Source organism: Condylura cristata, unplaced genomic scaffold, assembly GCF_000260355.1.
Source record: "Condylura cristata isolate star-nosed mole 26May11 unplaced genomic scaffold, ConCri1.0 scaffold00013, whole genome shotgun sequence".
Lineage (NCBI taxonomy): Eukaryota > Metazoa > Chordata > Mammalia > Eulipotyphla > Talpidae > Condylura > Condylura cristata.
In genome coordinates this window covers 47,603,944-47,623,623 of record NW_004567114.1, presented here as the reverse complement: position 1 = coordinate 47,623,623, position 19,680 = coordinate 47,603,944, and the positions used below count along the sequence as shown (strand labels likewise).

Here is a 19,680-nt window from a genome sequence, read left to right as displayed (position 1 = left end):
CTATTAGAGATGGGGAGCTGAAAATTCAAATCACATAAGAGACAACTCTCATGTCAGTGTTTGCAAACTTTTAACAAACAATAACATAAGGAAGGTCCTGAATATTAAAAAGGGGGCAAAGGATGTCCCTGTTGAGAGAAAGGATGAAGATACTGAAAGCAAGGGGTTCAGTCTCAGCAGGGACTATTCTGCTTGTCATGGCTGCTAAGTGGGAGAATGGAGAAGGAGTGTTCCTATCTTTTTTTTTTTTTTTAAAGATTTATTTGTGCATACAGAACTGGGGTACAGGCCAGAGGCTCAGGGGTGGTGAGAGTCTTCACCAGAGACAGAGTGGGGAGCAGAACAGGCAGATCGACGAAGTACACTACTGAGGGGAGCAGCGGGCGGGTCAGGAGAGGTCTGCCGCACCATGTGGTCACCTCCGGGGCAGGCGGGAATCGAACTCATGCAGAAGCGGCTTTAGCTTCTCAGTGCTGTGCTTTAACCCGCTGTGCCACCAGGGAGGGCCGGAGTGTTCCTATCTTACAGGAATACCTAGGTTTACCTGGGGAGAGAACCCATCTAAATTCTTTCTCTTCCTCACCTATGAACCTTTCACTCTGACCAAAGAGTGTTTTCTCACCAGAAGGTCTGGGGCATGACAGCAACTCTGGTCTTGTTCTAGGACCAGAGTTCAAAGTGGCAGCTTGGCAGAATACTCCTAAACTGTCCCCTTCTTATTTGATGTGGCTCTGTCAATTCTCCAGTGGTATGGGGGAGGTGGGTTCCACATCCAACACCAGAGAGAATTTACAGTAGCTGTTACATTGTTTTGTTCCGATTGGCAGAGTGAAGGGTACTTATGAAGAAAATGGCAAATATTGATTTTCATTATTTTTTTTTGCAAAGATTTTTTAATTTTTGCATATAGGACTGGGGTACAGGCCAGAGGTGCAGGGGTAGTAAGAGGATTCACCAGAGACAGAGTGAGGACCAGAATAGGCAGATTGACTAAGTACACTGCTGAGGGGAGCAGTGGGTGGGACAGGAGAGGTCTGTTGCACCATATGAGTCACCATCAGGTGGGGATCAAACTTGTGCTGAAGCAGCTATGTCTGGCTTCATAGTGCTTTAACCCAGGGAGGCCTCACATATATCAATTTTTAATTGAAAAGTTTAAAAAATCACAAAAGTCTGAAATTCTTACTATCTAGAGGCAATTCCAACATTTTAGCACATTTCCTTCCAGCATTTTATTTGTTATTCTTTCATAATTGAACTCTTTTGTCATATAGAAATGGTGCTTCTTGCTACTTTTGCTTAATATTACAACATACATATTTGTCCACATCATTGTATTTTTATGGCCACATAATCTAAAATATAATTGCACCATAATCTACTCAAAGTAGTTCCAGATCATTTACAATTATAAATGACACTGTGATCAACAGCTTTGTGAATATATCTCTGCCCTTCTTGAAGATGATTTTTTTAATAAAAGATTTATTTATGCATATAAGGACTGGGGTATGGTCCAGAGGTGTGTGTGTGGGGTAGTAGTAAGAGGATTCACCAGAGACAGTGGGGAGCAGAACAAGCAGATCCACTGAAACACTGCTGAAGGGAGCAGCAGGTGAGAGAGGAGGGGTCTGCTGCACCATGAGGGTCACCTTTTTGGCTGGGGATTAAACTCATGCAGCAACAGCTGGTCCTAGCATTACCAGGCAGGCCTTTCTTGTGGATGATTTGCTAAAAGAGGGGTTGGTAAAGTAAGAGGTATACATGTTGCTGAAAGTTCCTGGTGTACATTGGTATGCTGATTTCCAAAAGATTGTTCTCAAATTCCATGGATGGGAAGAGAGTGGGAGACCTTCTGGAATAATTGGATTTGTAAGAAAGATATTTGATAGCAATTGAAAAAAAAAAAAGCTTTCTATGTTGAAAAAGTAGAGAAGAAATGGCTGTGTATTTTATACTACTCATTATTTGCTGTTTCATAGGGTAACAGTACAGATTCTATGTTAGATGAATGTTAGCATCCTGGTAGCTGACAGAGCAACTACTCAGGAAACTCCTTTAATGGAGGTGGAATGAACACTAGACAGGAAGGGCTGAAGTGATGGGGAGAGGTCAGAGAAGGCGTTTTGGCAAATGAGAAAGAGGTGACCAATGCCTCCCCGCCAGCCCACCCCCCCCCCAGGGGAGGGTGTGGAGGGCAGCACAGCATGCTCACATGGTCTGCCCTTTCTCACACAGCAGGGAGGCAGAGCAGGTGAGGGTGGGGGGTGTGCAGACCTTGTGTCAGCTGGGGTGATATTAAGACCTTTGGGTCAAACAGAGATCTCAGCATAATTTTCTATTAAACAATGGTCAGGAATGAAAACAGCCCCAACTGCCCAGGATGTTAGATATTCTTTGACCCTTTTTTCTGAGCTGTCACAGAAAAAAAACAAAAACAAAAACAAAACAGCAATTATTTGAGGATTGAATAGATGTACAGACAGAAGAAAGGATTTCTAGAAGGCAGAGTAGTTGGATAGACTAATGGACATAATTGGTATCCATCTAATATCTAACACTATTCATTTAAATCACTTCATTAACTATTCCTACCATATGATTATTTTGACTTTTTTGAATCAAAGTTTCTAGTGTTTTCCCCCAGAAGCAAACCCACATTATCAGTTGAAAGAGGAAGAACTGAGAGGAGGAGAATCTCATGATTTTTTCCCTTTCTAGCTCTGGCAGAAAGTTTAGGCAGGGCCTTCCCTAGCGGCTCACCGGGTTAAAGCACAGCATTGTGAAGCTATTGCAGCCACTGCAGCAAGACTTCGACACCCAGGTGGTGACCCACACGGCACAGCAGACCTCTCCTAACATGCCCACTGCTCCCCTCAGCAGAGTGTTTCAGTAGATCCTGCCTTTTCTGCTCCCCATTCTGTCTCTGGTGAGTCCTCTCACCCCCTGCACCTCTGGCCTGTACCCTAGTTCTGTATGCATAAATAAACAAATGGTTTTTTTTAGAAAGTAAGTTTAGGCAAAGACCCTTTCCCTTGTGCAATTTCAAAAACAGTTATCACTCCCCTCATTTTAAACTAAACCACTGCCTGTGCCCGTGGTTATTGTATGTGCATATTATGTGACCTCCCTTACATTCTTTTTACAGTGTGATATGCCTTGACTTTGCTGTCTAGTCTTTCTTAGGAATGTTTCATTGTGACGAATTATATATAACCAAGATGTCCATTTCAACAGATTTTCAGAGGGCAACTAGTGGAAACATTATGTTGTCCATCATTACCATTGATTAATAAACCTTTTTTAATCACTAAGGAGAAATTCTGTAATCATTAAGCTCCAAGTTACCATTCCCTGGAGACCCAGGTAGCCAACAATCTATTTTTTATCTCTGTGAATTTGCCTATACCAGATATTTCATGTGAGATATCTTAAGATATTTGCCCCTTTGTTTGTGATTCATTTAGCAAAAATGTTTTCAGGATTCATCCATGTTGTATATATAGAAGAACTTCAATCCTTTTTATTGTTGAGTAATATTTTTGTCATTTATATCTACTGCATTTTGCTATATATTTAGCTGTTGATGTGCACTGGGTTATTTCCACCTTTGGGCTATTATGATTAATGCCACAGTGGACATTGGTGTATGAGTATGTGTTTTACTCCCTGTTTTTATTTCTTTTGTCTATATATCTAGATATACAAACTCTGGGACGTATGCATGACGGCAGCCCTTAGAGTTTATGGATCTGAGGAAAGGCATTCTTGAAAAGGGACTATCATACAGTATTAAAGGTTGTTCATTAGGTTTTCTTGTCACACAATATAGCTGGGTTATTAAAAGAGAGGAAAAGAAAAAAAAATTGAGAGACATTGAGTTAGAAGTTGTATATTAACTAATGTGTCAGAAATGACCAGTTTGGGATAATAAGCTTACCAATGCTTCTAAAAGATGCATATATATATTTAAGATTTATTTTTATACATATGGAAATGGGGTATAAGCCAGAGGTGTAGGATGGTGAGATGCTTCACCAGAGACAGAGTGGGGAGCAGAACAGGCAGATTAACGAAGTACACTGTTGAGGGGAGCAACAGGTGGGTCAGGATCACTTGCCATGTGAATCACCTCCGGGGCCTGGGATCTAACTTGCACTGAAGTGGCTGTGGCTAGCTTGCAATGCTGCATCTTTACCCTTTGCACCACCAGGGAGGGCCCAAAAGATGGATATATTTTAAGAAGTGGTTCAGGGTAATAATTTTGTGTGATTTCATGTTATGTAATGGAAAACTCCATAAGTAATAGTGTTTTTAAACTGGGCCCTAATTCTTTAGTAAGTTATGACATCAATTTGCTATGATCAGCAATTAAAAGAAGATACAATTGAATAATAAATACAGGATTTTATCACACTTAGCTAAGGGTAAGTATTTTGTGGACTTTTCATTTTGGTTACAAGTATGCTGTAAAATAGCTATTGTGGGGGTGTGATATAAAAATTATAGATTGAAATCTCTGTTGCAGTGGGACAAATCAAAGCTTAGGATTAACCAGAATTGGGTTTGAGTCTGGGTTTTGGGTAACTTTTACAAGTTACTTATGACTCAATCTCCTCATCACAAAAGGAGTGTAATAATACCTCCTTTGTGTTAAGTGTAAGTGAACTAAGATTTGAGATTAGCAAGTGTGTAAGTACTTTCAGATTTAAACAGTGCTCTCTATGTCAAACACTCCACGAGAATGTGGATGATGTATTATGGATATCTAGGTCTGCTGTACTGTAGTCTACTTTAAAAACACATTATTCAGTCTGTTTCTCCAGCTTGGTTTGTAAGGAGGAAAAATTATGTGCTCCTTTCTATTCTCACATTATACATATATGTGTATTATGAATTTTGACACCTTGTAAGCTTGTCATATATTTCCTAATTATTTCGTAGTTTAGCTAGTATTACAAATTCAAATATTTTTCTAGTGCTTAAAACAGTTCTGGGCACATTGGAGAGCTCTGGCTGAAAATCTATTGCATTTTGTCCATTGCACACCTTTTGCAAAGTATCACTTATATACAGGGAAGCAGATGTACTCCTGATTCCACCGGTATTTCTCACTCAATCTACTCCATGCTAAACAGGGCAGTTCAGCACTAAGTCATGTCTCTGGGTAGTATAAGTGGAAGGTGTGAAGAGAGAAACCACTTTATCTGAGGACAATCGAAAATTAGATCCTACGTTCCCCTCCCTACTCTTATTCCCTTCGGGGAAGGGCTATTTTATAAGCCCAGAGGACCAAGGCCCAGAAACCTGCTGGCGTCCTGAGCCCCACAGGCTTGCCGGCACGCACGATCTCCAGCACTGAGAGTCCTTCTTCCCAGATGAAGTCTCATAGTATCACAGACGCGCACAGTCTCGATCAATACTGGATGGCAGGCGTGCTCCCACCGTCAAGAGTAGGCACAGCGCGGTGGATTTAGCTGCCCTGCCGCTCTGTCGCAGCTTCTCATCAGCTCGATAAGGCAGAGGACCGACGCTAACCAGCTTCGCAGCTGACCCCACCCGGTAGTCTCCCGCACCAGCTGCCCGCCTCCCCTTCTTTCCTACTCTGCACTCACAGGGTGGAAGCTTCTTCATCAGACTCCATGCGTGGGGGACAGCAGGGCCCTAGCCTGTGGAGAGGGCGCAGTTATGTGGCCTTTCTGCCCGCCCCTCTGGAGGGTCCCCAGAGAGGGCTCTAGCGGAGAGTGCTGAGCTTCATCACATCCGAGTCTTACCTTGCAATGTCTTCGCAGGGTGGGTAACAGGAGTAGGAGTGTTCAGAAAGCCCTTCAGAGGGTCACAGAGGCTGATGTGATCTGGGGCAGGGGTGTGAACCCCCACCCACCTGGTGGAACCCCAAGAACACAACCCTGAAAAAACCCCGCCCCCGGCTTCCGCTTCCTCTCTGGATTGGCTGATCCAGCCCCAAGGCGGGTCTCAGCTATAAAGATGACGGCCGCGGGACTGCTGTGGCGAAACTCCTAGAGCTGCTGTGTTCACCCGCTCTCTACCCCTGCACCAGGGTTCCTCCGTGCCCCTCAGCGCTCCTGACTCCATCATGCCAAGGGGTTTCCTGGTGAAGCGAACTAAACGGACAGGCGGCTCCTACCGAGTGCGCCTAGGAGAGCGGGTCTTGCCCCTGCTAGGACCCCCGGTGGCGCCACCCTTCCCTGAGGAGGCTTCCAGTGTCCCCCAGTCCTGTGTGGGGCAGGTGGCAACCCTCATTTTGGAAGAGCCTAGAAAAGGCTTGGAGGAGGAGGCTGTCCCCGAACTGTCGGGGTCGCCCCGTCGGGCAGCTGGGGTGAGCCCTAGAGCGGGTGGACAGGAAGATGCGGAGTGGAAGGTAGATGGCAGGGAGGGTCCTGGGGCCAGCCCTAGCCCTGCAAAGCCGGCAGGTGTGGACCTGCGCAGGGCGTTCCTGGAACGCTGTCTCAGCTCGCCCATCTCGGCTGAGTCCTTCCCCGGGGTCACAGCCGCTGTGGCTGCCTTCTCATGCTCGGTGGCGGCAGCAGCTGCACCAACCTCGGGGGAGCAATTCCTGCTGCCGCTCCAGGCACCGTTCCCAGAGCCCGCGCTCCATCCGGACCCGGCGCCTATCTCCGCTGCCCTGCAAGGTTTGAAGCGGGCCTCCAGCAGTGAGCGCCGACCTAAGGCTCCTCCAGGGTGCGGATCTGCACCAGTGGCTGCTGGAGTTAAGAAGTCAAAGGCCATAAGGAAGTTGAGTTTCGCCGATGAAGTGACTACATCCCCTGTCCTAGGACTGAAGATCAAGGAAGAGGAACCTGGGGCACCGTCTCGGAGCCTGGGAGGCAACCGTACACCGCTGGGGGAGTTCATCTGTCAACTGTGCAAGGAGCAGTACGCAGACCCCTTTGCGCTGGCTCAGCACCGCTGCTCCCGCATCGTGCGTGTCGAGTATCGCTGCCCAGAATGCGACAAGGTCTTCAGCTGCCCAGCAAATCTCGCTTCCCATCGCCGCTGGCACAAACCACGACCCACATCAGCAAATGCTGCCACAGTCTCCTCAGTCGAGGGGAAGACACCACCGCCTCCGTCACCTTCGTCCTCCCTCGGCTCCGGGTCTATTGCATCTTTCCTAGCAGAGGGAAAGGAGAACAGCCGGGCAGAGCCGACTGTAGATCAGCACCATCAGTCCAGGGACAGCTCCGGGGCGGAGCAGCGCCAGAACAGCGCTCTGCACCCGCACCCGGGCCTCCAGGTGTTACCCCACCCGGAGCCACCGTTGCCTCAAGTCCCCTACACAGACGGGGTGTTGGGGCGCGGGGTGCCGGGACGGGTCAGTGGTGTCGGGGGACCTGAGATCTTTGTGTGTCCGTATTGCCACAAAAAGTTCCGTCGCCAAGCGTATCTGCGCAAGCACCTGGGCACTCATGAGGCTAGCTCGGCTCGCGCTCTCGTCCCGAGTTTTGGCTCTGAAGGCGGTGCTCCACTCGCCTTCGCTTGCCCGCTATGCGGAGCGCACTTTCCGTCCGCAGAAATTAGGGACAAGCACCGGCTGTGGCACACTGTCCGTGAAGAGCTGCTCCTGCCTGCTCTGGCCCGGGCGACACCAGAAGCACCGAGTTCAGGTGGGGCAGCCGACGGGGGCGCTCAGCAAATTTTCTCCTGCAAGCACTGCCCGTCCACTTTTTTTAGTTCTCCAGGGCTGACCCGGCACATTAATAAGTGCCACCCCTCAGAAAGTCGGCAGGTACTATTGCTGCAGATGCCACTGCGGCCCGGTTGTTGAGACTAGGGACAGGGAAGACTGTAGAATTTGACTTTGGAGGAAATGGATCATGGGCATTTCTGTGGGGCTTTCAACATGCGAGGTCACCCTCTTTCCAATTATTTTCTCACCTGTAAGTCCCATAGTCAATGTTCTGCAGAGGAGCAGATAGTGAAAAGTAAAATCCCTCTCTAGAGCAGGTATGTATGTATCTATGTATGTATGTATCTGGTATAAGCGTTTTTCTTTTTTGTCAAGGACTGTCAGCTTTAAATCCTCCCTTTCCCCGGGAAAATAGGATCTCCCTTACAAACTCTGAAGACCCTAATGAATCCTATGACTTGTAATTCCTATGGAAAGTCACAGTGGATGCGTGCATGTCTCGATGTCTACAAAGGAGTCTAGCTACCGAAAAGTGGCAGTCATCATTGCCCCCCCCCCCTTGCCATCACAGGCACCTAAGTAGTTTCTGTCTCAAATAGGGTCAGATATCTCGCATTGTATATTCTGTGAATTAAAAGTTACTTGATTGGTGCCAAACTTAATGGGATTCTGTGGGCAGGCAATGTTTGTGCTTTGGGGGTAGATGGGATTCTGGTAACCTTTCTTTTTCTCGATTTAATTCATTTGCCAGTTAGTTTGGAGGTGGGGAAGGTGCTACTTTGCTGAAAGTTGAGACACCCCTCCCCCCCCTCCAATTCTAACCTTTAGCAGTTTCGTATGCAGTATTCAGAAAGCTACATTAAGCCTTTCTTTAAATAACCTTTTTGGTGATACCGAACTCATTGCCTGAACTTTGACTGTTTCAGGATTTCATCAAAAATGTTTAATGCTTATGTTTTAAATCTTACACTGTGTATATTATATATGAAACTGTTCAGCTTAAGGACAGACATTAATACTTACAATCCACTATGGAACCAAATGGCAGTTCATTCAGTATTCAGTATTTTTTCTTTTTGTAACCCATATTCAGTGTACTTTCTATACTCGTGTCTTAAAAGCTAGAATTTAGGATTCTGGCTTACATTGCTTGATGGAAAGCCCCTATTTGTAAGATGCTTGCCACCAAATAAATGTACATAGCTGGTGCTTTGTTGTGCTCTGTGTTTGTGCTCTGTGTTTAAGAATCCCACTGAACACAGCCTACTTTTCAAAGTCACATTTCTTATCTCCCCAAAGCAAGTATCCTACTTGCTTGTTTTAGTGACCCATTTAGACAGAATACAAAGACAGGAGAAATGATATTTTGCAAATGAACATGGTGGTACAGAAAGGGAATGGGAAAATTTTCTTTGAAGTATTATTGCTGCAGTGAGCCTAAAAGGCCAAGAATATGTACTATTCACTAGTCTAAAAAAGACACTTCCCCCTCAAAAAGTCAATAGACTATTTTTTCCAAAAAGCTCATTTGTTATCTGAAGGTGATAAAATCATGTTAACTGTGCTAATTCACTATTGTAAGTTGGTATTTCACTCCATTTTGTTACATATTCATTTACACATTTTTGAAGTGTTTTTTTTTAAATTAGTTACTTTATTATTTTTTTCTTGTAATTCACCTTGGTTGTAGGAAACTTTATATCAATCTTGCTCCCAGTAATTCTCCTTCATCCATGTGTTCACTGTCTATATAACCTTTCATAAGAGTTCTGGTTTACTTTCTAAAGTCACAGAAATTGATTTGTAATACTTTAAATAATCTGAAAGATAAACTTAATTTTTGCTCCTGAATGTAAATTATAAAACAGCAAATTTTATCTCTGCCTCATGTTTGATTTTTTTAAAGTAAGGTAAAGTTTCTGGTCATTTTGAAGATGTAAAATTTCCTGTGTAGTTACTGAGGTTAGTCTCTCAAGAAGTTTGAGAGAACCTTGGGAAGAATTAAAATGTTTTTTTTTTGTTTGGTTAGGTTACCTTCCTTTTTTTTTCCTTTTTTTGTTTATTGTTTTGTTGTTGTTTTTTAGTTTTGAAATTGTTTATAAGACACAAATTAACACTCATGGACAGGAAGTGATAAGAATATTTTTATTGTATTATTAAATACCATATCATCTTTTCCCACTGTTATAAATTTGTAGATACTACATGAATGATGATACATAATTTATATTTTATAGTTTGCTGGTATAACATATTTACACATGCAGTTAGTACCGATGTCATGCTACATTTCCTTAGGAGATGCCCATTCAAAAAAGGATGTGAGCAAAAATGTGAGCAGCTTAGCTAATGTAGGAAAATACTTATGGAGGATGGAATGTATACCAACCTGTGCCTGCAATTCTAACTGTGTTAGATTTAATGTAGCTCTTGGGTCATGTTTCCTTTAACAATGAACATAATTTAAACATATTTAAATCAGCAATGTTTTTACCTTCTTCTCTTTCCTATCCCCATTCTTTTTTGTACTTTACAAAGAACAGAGCTACACCAGGATACTGGAGCCAATAATAATTGGCCAAAATCTCAAAACAGAAATGGCATTTAACAGTGATACCATCTAAAAACAAAACTACAAAAATATTTGAAAGCTAAACAAAGTTCAGAACAGTGATTTTTTTTTTTCCTGGTTTTAAATATAATGGATCACCCGCATAGTCAAGAATTGAGACAATGCTTTTAGAAAAAAAGTTAATGCTAAAATTATTTCATTTGGAATTTGAGACCACTTATTGTCATAACATAATACACCCGATGTGTAAAAAATTTAAGATTTGCAACTTTTGTTATAACTATAAATGCTCAAATTTAAAACTTTACATTTGTAAAAAAAAAATTACATGTTTACTGAGCCATAAAGTTGCAACCTGGCACAATAAGTAAAATGAGCTATTTGTCGAATTACATAATTATCTAGGAAGGTAAGGGTGTAGAAAATTCCTCCCCCTCCAGTATGGCAGTTTGGAGTGGAGGCAGGGGATCCCAAGTGAACAGACAATCCAAATCTAAAATTTCAAGTTATAAATTACTTAAGTCCAGTGTTTTCTAAAATATATGCTCAGAAGAAACATGCATGTTATGGCTAACATGAAGGCCTGAAAGGGTTAGCTATGTTCATGCTAAGGTGGCTACTGCTGATCACTGCTGGGCTGCTTGTCTCTTTAGGATTTATTGGCTGAGCCAGAAGAACGACGCAGCTTCATGGACATGCGGCTTTTGCTAGTTCGAGGAGACATTGGAGAGGCCAGGTCAGCCCCATCTACCTGCGTTGCTGTGGGAGTTTCACTGGGTAGAATCTCTGGGTGGAAGCCTGTAGAAAACAGTAAAACTTTTAGGAGTCTCATCCTATAAGAAATAAGCTTTCCACTGCTGAGCTGTAGCATGAATTTCAACCCTTAATGAGGTCTTTTGAGAGGAAAGAGCAAGCTCTACACTTGCTTATTATAAAAGCTCACTAATACTTTGTTTAAAACCCAGTGATCTGGCGGTTCATTATTAGCAACAAAGCGCCAGTCATCATTTCCAGAGCCAGAACCAACTAGAGCTCCCCAGAAAAAGCAATGGGAAGCAAGAACATTGGGCCAGAGAGGACAGGGATCCAAAGCATGGCTGGCATGCAGGGAAGGGCTGAAGAAGCAGGTAAGAAAGACCAATTCCATCGCTAGATTACAGGGTATTACCAAGAAAAGGGCCTTCATTGCTCAAACTTGAAAACAGAATCAAAGGTTCAAAAAGGATTCAGCACTACAAAATCATTCTACATGTTACGTATTTAAATATTTTTAAGAAGGAGAAAGACAAATTCCTGACGAAAGGAGGACAAGTATTCTCATCTGGAAGTGAGTCAGTTACAAATTTACCTCTTAAAAGATCTAAATTTAGAGGGGATAAGCAATGATTTTGTTTTCTTTAATGTAAATGTTTGTAGTTACACTATATAGGCATAGCAAATATGTAGCCAGTAGAATTAGCACATATAAAAATTTAAAAGCAGCACAGCAAACTTGAAAAATCTTTGTCATTTGCAGTAGTTCACCTGTATACTTAATGCATGAATTGACTCTCTCATAGAGCACTTCTATCAAACTGCATACTGTATGCTCATTTTCTGAATAAGAAATTACACTGAAAATAAAAACCATGCAAAAACATGAAGAAATGTGCAAGCATAACAGAATAACATAAAAGCCTGTATATTTTATAACACTTTACTACAGATTTTCTGTATCTTAGGGACATGAAGATTTTCCTGTCTTTCATACACACATTTCATGCTTGAACTTAGACATCTATCATTTATTTTGTAGGGAGACTTTTGACTTATTTGGTAACTGTACCTCAAATAACTGCTAGCATTTCTCTTCCATACAATGAAAACATTTGTGTTTATTGTGAGGTTATGAATATTTATAAGGAAACACAAAATTGTTCAATAAGGGGATACAAAATTGAGACTATATATCTCAGAACACTAGAAATTGTAAAGGCCAAATATTGTAATTATACTTAGAATATACATTGCTAAAAGAAAAAATATTTTCACTACTCATAATCCTGCTCCCTTTTCAAGCTAATTTCTCCAACATTTGTTCCTAATTAAAATGAAGCAGGCCTTTAAAAATACAAGAAGGAAATAGATTTCTGTTCACCTTTACTCTTCCTGAAGATCTGAATTGGCTCACAATGGAACCATACTGGAAAGCCTAGAGGAAACTATGAAACCACGGCCCTTTTTAGGGTAGCACTGCAGATGGATGGCAGAGGGAAGGTGAAGAGCAGTAGCTCATGCTTTTCTGGTATGCGTAGTGTTCCCCGCCAATCAGGAGAGGCCTTCCCATGGGTGTTTACCTTGAGATGGCCAATGTTTTCTAGCGGAGGTTTTGGGAGGAAGAGAACTATCACTGCATTTCTTTCTTTGTTGTGAATGAAGAAATGGAGTAGCGAGCAGAAGTGAGAAAACAAGAGAAGATACATAACAGCAATGAGAGACAGTGCAGAATTTTACAGGTGTTAACTGAGGAGCAGAGGAGAGTAATCAGATTTTTACTATGAAATACATTTGGGCATGCAATGTGTTAGTGCGATGATGTTTCCTCATAGACAAGCTTTGTAGATTCAAATGTCATACTTACCAACTAACAAGACAAGTTCAAACAGGAAAAAAGAAAAGGGAAAAAAAGTCTTATAAGAGATTCTATAATATCTACCTTTCAAAGAGTTATTTATACTGATAGCATGTTATCCTAACCATTCGGTATAAAATCTCTAGAGCTGTGCTGCTGAACATGGTAGCCACAGTACATAGTGGTTTAGTAGCAGTCATACTGAACATTTTCACCGCAGGACATTTTATAGGAAAACAATGCTTTGGAATATGCCAAATTCAAAGATGATTTTCCTAACCGATAGCAATTCCTTTATGACTCCTGTCTAGATTAGCTTTCAAGATAAAAATTCTCCTTCAGTTAGTCAAATCAAGCTTTTTAGTGTGTACACCTAATATCTGTGGCATGCCCGCAACGTATCCAAACTCTGTTAAGTAACTTACAGTGGACAGATCTCAATTTTAGATGTAGCAATTATAGTGATACTTATGCTTCATTTCATATCTTAGTCTAAATACTGATTTATGTCATAAGTCATGAAGAATGTTATTTTTATCAGAAATACTCTAATACTGAGATGCTGGCCATTTTGTATTTTCTTTGCAGTGCTTACTGACATGTATGAACAATTAAAACTGCTAAAATTATTGGGTAAATAAGACCTTTAAAATACTGTGATTCAGAAAGCAATTCCAATTAATATGAACCAAGAGGCAACATAATGTCTTAAAAAGTATGGATGTGGGTGGGTTAGACCTAAGTTGAATGCTGTTTGTCATATTATTAGTTGTTGAATGTTGGGCAAGTTAGCCTAAGAGTTATTTCACAAGGCTGTAGTGAAGACCAACTCTGCAAATAGTGTACACCAACTTGTGCCGGGTAACAGACCTTGAAATCAGAATAGATGACTAGAAAAGGGATGGAAAAATTGAAATAGTTTTTGGGGAAACTAAAAATGTATTCACTCTAATGGTGATATCCTTATAAAATGAAACTATATTGAGTTCTCAGAAAAGTTATGACATACATTTGCTTGGAAACACAGGAAAAATACATCCTAACTTTTCAGACAATTCAATATATTTTTTAAAGATTTATCTACTTATACATACAGAACTGGGGTACAGGCCAGAGGTGCAGGGGCAGTGAGAGGATTCACCAGAGACAGAGAGGAGCAGCGGGTGGGTGAGTAGAGGTCTGCTGTGCCATGTGGGTCACCTCTGGGACATGCGGGGATCGAACTCATGCTGAAGTGGCTTCAGTTTCTTAGTGCTGTGCTGAACCCGCTGTGCCACCAGGGAGGGCCCAGATAATCCAATATTAACGTTACCCAATAGATTACCCAAATTTTACTGTTTTAGTATTGTTAAAGGAGTCAATACATGATTAAGAGTAGTTAGTTAAAATTGGCTGTACCCTTGCATAAAAGAAAATAGCACATAAATTAAAACAAAAGAGTATATTAATATAGGGAAAAAAGTGGTTTTATTTTAAGATATTCAAGAACATTATCATTTATATTAGTCTAAAGTTGTCCTGCTTTTTCTTACAAATGGGAAAACTGGGTTTAGAGTAAACTATAGAGTTCATGCAGATGATGAAGAATTATATAACTGCAGATCAGTGTGATTTCAAGGACAATTCTCCAATGTCACCCTTAAAATTTGTTTTTTAATGGGTGGAAACTTAGAACCTTAAAAATAAAAAATCTTTACTATGTTACTAGACAAAATCCTTTCAATAACAAAAAGGGGTAAACATTTAGATTAAACAGGTAAGTGTAGTAGTTTAGACCATGAACACTGAAGTTATGACAGGTCTAGGTTGGAATTCTGGCTTTACCAAATACCAGGTGACTCTGGGTAAGCTTTTTGCAAAAATTAATTTCATAGAATCACCAAGAGATTACATATACAGTAGTTAGCACAGTAATTACTCAATTATTTTATCATTTTCATTACATTTAAGATCTGAATTTTACAAAATATTTATTTATGAATACAAGAACTGGGATACAGGGTATAAAGGTGGTGATGAGGAGATTCACCTGAGACAGTGGGAACAGAACAGCCAGAGTAATTGAAACATACTGCTGAGGGGATCAGTGAGTTAAGGGGGGGGAATATAGAACTTGGGCTGCACTTCAACCCCTTGCACCACGAGGGAAGCCCCTAAGATCTGAATGTTTTATATAGAAACTTAGCCTAGTAACTAGGTAAAGTGGACTTAACATGTTGTTGACTGGCAAATGTCAGTCTTTTAAGTCTAATTAGTGAAAACAATACCTTTCGCTGCTTCTAATTTCAGGCCCACTGTGTGATAAATATTAGGAATCTTTTTACAGACGTAGTAAATAAATTTATACCATGTTTAAAGAAAGTGATTTTCTATTGGTATACTTAAGGGGTGGAAAATTCAAGGCAAAATTCTGATGACATGTCACATTCAAAGGGAGGGATGTGACCATCATACTACTATTCCAGCAAGTGGGAATATGGATTTGGGAAAACGGCAAAACTGAGGTTAGAATGAAAGTAGAAAAGATGATATTCTAGGTCATCATAATCTACCTAGGTCATTTTTGTTGACACAGAAATAGTTGAATCTTATTTAAACAGGGACCTACATGTTTTGTATAATTATGAAGAGTGTGTATAGATATATATTTCTGTAGATGTATATAAAAAAGTTAAATACCTACCAATCCTTACCCAGTTTAGTTTATAGAAAAACTCAAAGGAAGGTTTCTACTAGTTTAAACAGAGTATTAGAAATAATCCTAGATCTACTACACAATAGACATTCAAAGATACTTATGTCTAGACTGAACTACCAATGTAATCTGACCAAAGAATAATTTCATTTTAAATTTTAGGAGAGGTGTTTATGAATATAAAGTTACTTAGTATAAAACTTTTGAAATTTTCCACACAAGCCTGGAACTGCTAAATTTTTTTCCTGTATTTTTTTTTTTTAAATAAGGGACAAGGAAAAATCTAATAATGTTTTAATGCAGTTATGGAAGATCAACAAAGTGTGACATCAGAGTATCTCCCTCAATAACCTTAGGGATAAAAATAATTTAAGTATCAGACTAATGACATAGACTGCCATTTTGAGAAAAAAGTTATAAAATTATGGGTCAACTATGATATATACCAAGTGTTTTCCTCATCTATTTAAACAGTAAAAATTCTCTAGATTTTTTAAATTTCAGTGTCATTACAGAAGGTACATTACTGTTAACCTTGAACTAACTGAAGTAAAATTTAAAAATATTTTTACATACATTATAGGATTGGTTAGAAAGCACAGATGATTAAAGAACATCATAAGTATTTATTTTCCATACATTGGGAATGCACAGGCTATCTAAAATTCTAAAATGCATTTCCTCAATATGGCAAATAAAATTGGTTACTATGTTAAAAAATTTCACTTAAACTTAACACTACTGCAAAACAAAAGTCAGGTACACATTGCTATTATATGGAGTATTTCATGTCTTTCCAATTTTTACTTTAAAAACTATATGGCATTATTCATGACAGAGAAGTCAATGAGATGACTGGAAGAAGTCTCATTCTTCAGGTATGATAATTATCTTGTATTGAATTGAGAATCACTCTGATAGTGAAAAAAGTTATAGGTAAAAACACCCAATGTGCATGTTTTAAAAAATTAACTGAAAATTTGTAGTCCAATATTTATGTAAATTCATTTCTATTTTGATAACTAAAGTTTTAAAACAAAAATACATTTAAAAAGCCAGCAGGGAGTTGACTTGGTTGATACAATATCCTTTACTCAATATTTCAGAAAACAAGAATGCTATTTATTCAAGTTATAGTTCTGGTTAAAAGTGCAAATATACGAAGAATATTAAGTAAGTTATGTGAAGGAACCAGTCTGTAAACAATTCTAGCATGAGAATTAATATATGAGATTAATAAATCAACGAGGAATAGCAAGTGTTTTTCTAAAATACAATTTCCAGGGATACTTCACTAGTATTTTTATTCTTTTACCATCTTAATGCCAAACTGATTTATTTTAGGTACTCAAAATCCATTGAAGTGAATGTTAAACTTTTAAATCTTTTTGTCATAGGATTCTGGTTTTTTTTTGTTTTTTTTTTTTCACTGACTAGTGATTTGAACTGAGTATTACAATGAATGTTTTTTTACAAAGTAATATTAGGCCAGAAATGTACTTATTTAACATAAAAACTTCTATAATCTCTCTTCCTACTTCCCCTGCACACCACCATTATAGTAACCATCTATGTACTTCTAGTGCCAGTACAGTGCAAGGCACACAACAGAATAACCATTTGATGAGCTAACCAATAACAATGCAACACATTACAAAATACAAACACACACCATTTCAGTTAAGTAGTACTTTTTCATGCTGAGAAACAAAAAAAAAGTCAATACAACAAGGTATAACTAATTTCAACCCAGGGTTCTATTAGTTATTTTTATCCCAGAACCGATGTTAGTGTTTCATGCAGACCTGGGTTAGTAAATACAATTCTGGAAGGAATTTAGTGATAATTTCTGAAATGTTTAGTATGAACCAGTGCAGTGTTAAGTTGCTTATTGTTTGAATTACAAGGTTGGTGCTTGCTAATTTTTTTTAAAAAGAAAACAGGAGACGACAACGGGTGTTTTGGTTGATACTTTATCTTACCTTCAGATAAACAGAACTGATATTTAATGATCTAAAGAGGGAAAATAAAATAAATGAAACAATCATAAGGAGTGCAAAGTAGTACAGAATAGGAAGGCCACGAGTCATTTTCTTACTGATTTCTTCAAAATTAGTTAATTCTAAAAATGCAGTACCCTCTTATAATCTAAGTGTTATAAAATAAATTACTGTATTAAGTACTTCTAAATCTAGAGCAGTCATTGTAACTTTACTTGTAAAATTAGAAATGATAAAGGTGATGTTGTTGGCCATAAAATTTGATCCTCTCAAGCTGAGATCAAATGCCTGCTTAACTTGTGTTTCTTTTGCAGATATTTCAGTAATGAGTCCAAGAAACATATGGTCACTGCCCATTACCTCAGGTAAATGTAATACATGTACCTTTATGAAGGTTGTTGATTTTTTAAGAATTGCATTTAGGTTAAAGAAAGTAGAAGTCAAGTTGTATAGTTCAAATTCAAATATGAAACAATTATTAAAAATGTTTCTAGCTCAGTGATTGGAATTTTATTTAAGCAAGTATTCACTATTTTAGGAGTTTTAGAACAAAAGGGTATTGCATTTCAAGTTCCAAAAATGACAAGTAACTTAATTGCTATTTTTAATCTTACCGGCATCAGATGGTAAATGATGATAGGGAGCTGGAGAAAAAACCTGTGCTGCAAAATCTTCAAATGTCGTTGGTTCTAAATGGTGCTGGACAATTGTTTGCAGGTACCGTGCTCTCTCCTCATAGCTGATTTCCTTTAGTTAAGGATAAACTTAAACGCAGCTTATATTAGAAGAGAATACATCTCATCAGAAAGGAATATTATAGTAGTCACTATTTGATTATCATCAAAAGAATGGCTTTTTAAAGAATGAAAATTTCTAACATTAACTTTTCTGGAAACCACTATAAGTGACAAGGTAACAGTATTATATTTTCTAATGAATATCTTCCTAACAGTTTACTTTGGTAAGGATTTGACTGATACTGGGTCAATCTAGGTTCCTCTTAGTCATTTCAATGTACAGATTTTCTTTCAAAAAGTCCTATAATAAATACTATAATGCTGATTAAGACACTATCTGAAATTCAGTTTTTTATTTCTAAAGATTTGTTGTGAAAAATTCCTGCATATCTTTTCCCCCCTAAAATTGCTGCATTTTCCCAGCAATTGTTCTCATTTTGAATGGGAGACTACTGTTTCTATAATCCTTGAAGAACTCCATGCAGTTAAAAGTAAATACATAGTTGAATCTGTATGTCAGGAAAAAAAAAATCTACTCAATTATAACACGGAAACAAGCAGGAATATTTGCAAAGAGTCCACAGGACTCCTAAATACTGTCTAACAAAGCAGCTACAGGGCACTGACACTGACAGAAAAATACTGTACTTCCCTTTCACCACGTTTTCTTCTCTGATATTATTGACAAGCAACCAGTACCTTGAAGTGTTGTTGCTTCTGAACAACCCACTCCAGGCTTCCTGTTTCAGCAGGCCTGATAGTGCTGTTAGCACAGAGAGGGCGAGAAAGAGAGAGAATATTTCTGTTGTTCACGAAAGCAACTATGGAAATGGCTGTCAAAATGTAGAGCAGCAGGCAGCAACATACAATTATCAGGAAAAACTCCCATGCTGACTTCATGTCGTATAGTTCCTGAACTGAGAAATCAGTTAACCTTTCTTCTACAACTTTTAAAAGTTTTCCTGCTGTACTCACTGTGCTATGTTGATAGGTTTTACGTAAGACATTTACTATTAGCTCCTTAAAATTCCTTATTTTTTCTGAAAAACTGCAATCTAATTATTGCAGTTTTACAATTCTATAAACTGTCCATTGAGTCTACAACCCAGACTAAGAAAAAAAATTGAGGGATATAAAATAGTTCAGTGGGAGACACTATACCCAGTTAGTTAACATTTACAATAGAGTAGAACATTAAGAATAAAGTAGTATGAGTTCAAGGCTCAGCCTATAATCTTTAGGTGCTTGATGTCTTCTGCCTTCTAAGTACTTCATAAATTGCAATTTATTGTATGCCTCAAATATTGAAATAACATGAATTCCAATTCCTATTATTTTCAATTCTGTACATTGGTTGAACTTTAAAAGAATTTTTCTGAAACATGTAGCACTAGGACAAGATGCTGTATTAAAA

At 39.2% G+C, this 19,680-nt stretch overlaps 2 protein-coding genes across 9 annotated transcripts in view; one reads left to right on the top strand and one right to left on the bottom strand.

Moving 5' to 3' along the window:
* The first annotated feature begins 6,016 nt into the window (after positions 1 to 6,016).
* INSM2 (insulinoma-associated 2) lies at positions 6,017 to 9,515 on the top strand. The gene has a single exon (XM_004681934.2). The coding sequence runs from the start codon at positions 6,098 to 6,100 to the stop codon at positions 7,787 to 7,789; it is 1,692 nt and encodes a 563-aa protein (XP_004681991.1). The 5' UTR covers positions 6,017 to 6,097; the 3' UTR covers positions 7,790 to 9,515.
* Positions 9,516 to 9,782: 267 nt separating this feature from the next.
* The window catches only part of RALGAPA1 (Ral GTPase activating protein, alpha subunit 1 (catalytic)), a 207,467-nt gene continuing 197,569 nt past the window's right edge, over positions 9,783 to 19,680 (bottom strand). For 5 of the 8 annotated variants that reach the window (XM_012724483.1, XM_012724485.1, XM_012724488.1 and 2 more), the window contains 3 exons: positions 18,144 to 18,268; positions 13,683 to 13,685; positions 9,783 to 11,021 (listed from right to left, as the gene is read on the bottom strand). In XM_012724483.1, coding sequence (XP_012579937.1) covers positions 10,873 to 11,021; positions 13,683 to 13,685; positions 18,144 to 18,268 — 277 coding nt within the window. In that variant the 3' untranslated portion in view covers positions 9,783 to 10,872. Of the gene's footprint in view, positions 11,022 to 12,559; positions 12,625 to 13,682; positions 13,686 to 17,511; positions 17,543 to 18,143; positions 18,269 to 19,680 lie in introns of all 8 variants that reach the window. The other 3 variants (XM_012724487.1, XM_012724490.1, XM_012724484.1) reach the window with 2 other exon arrangements.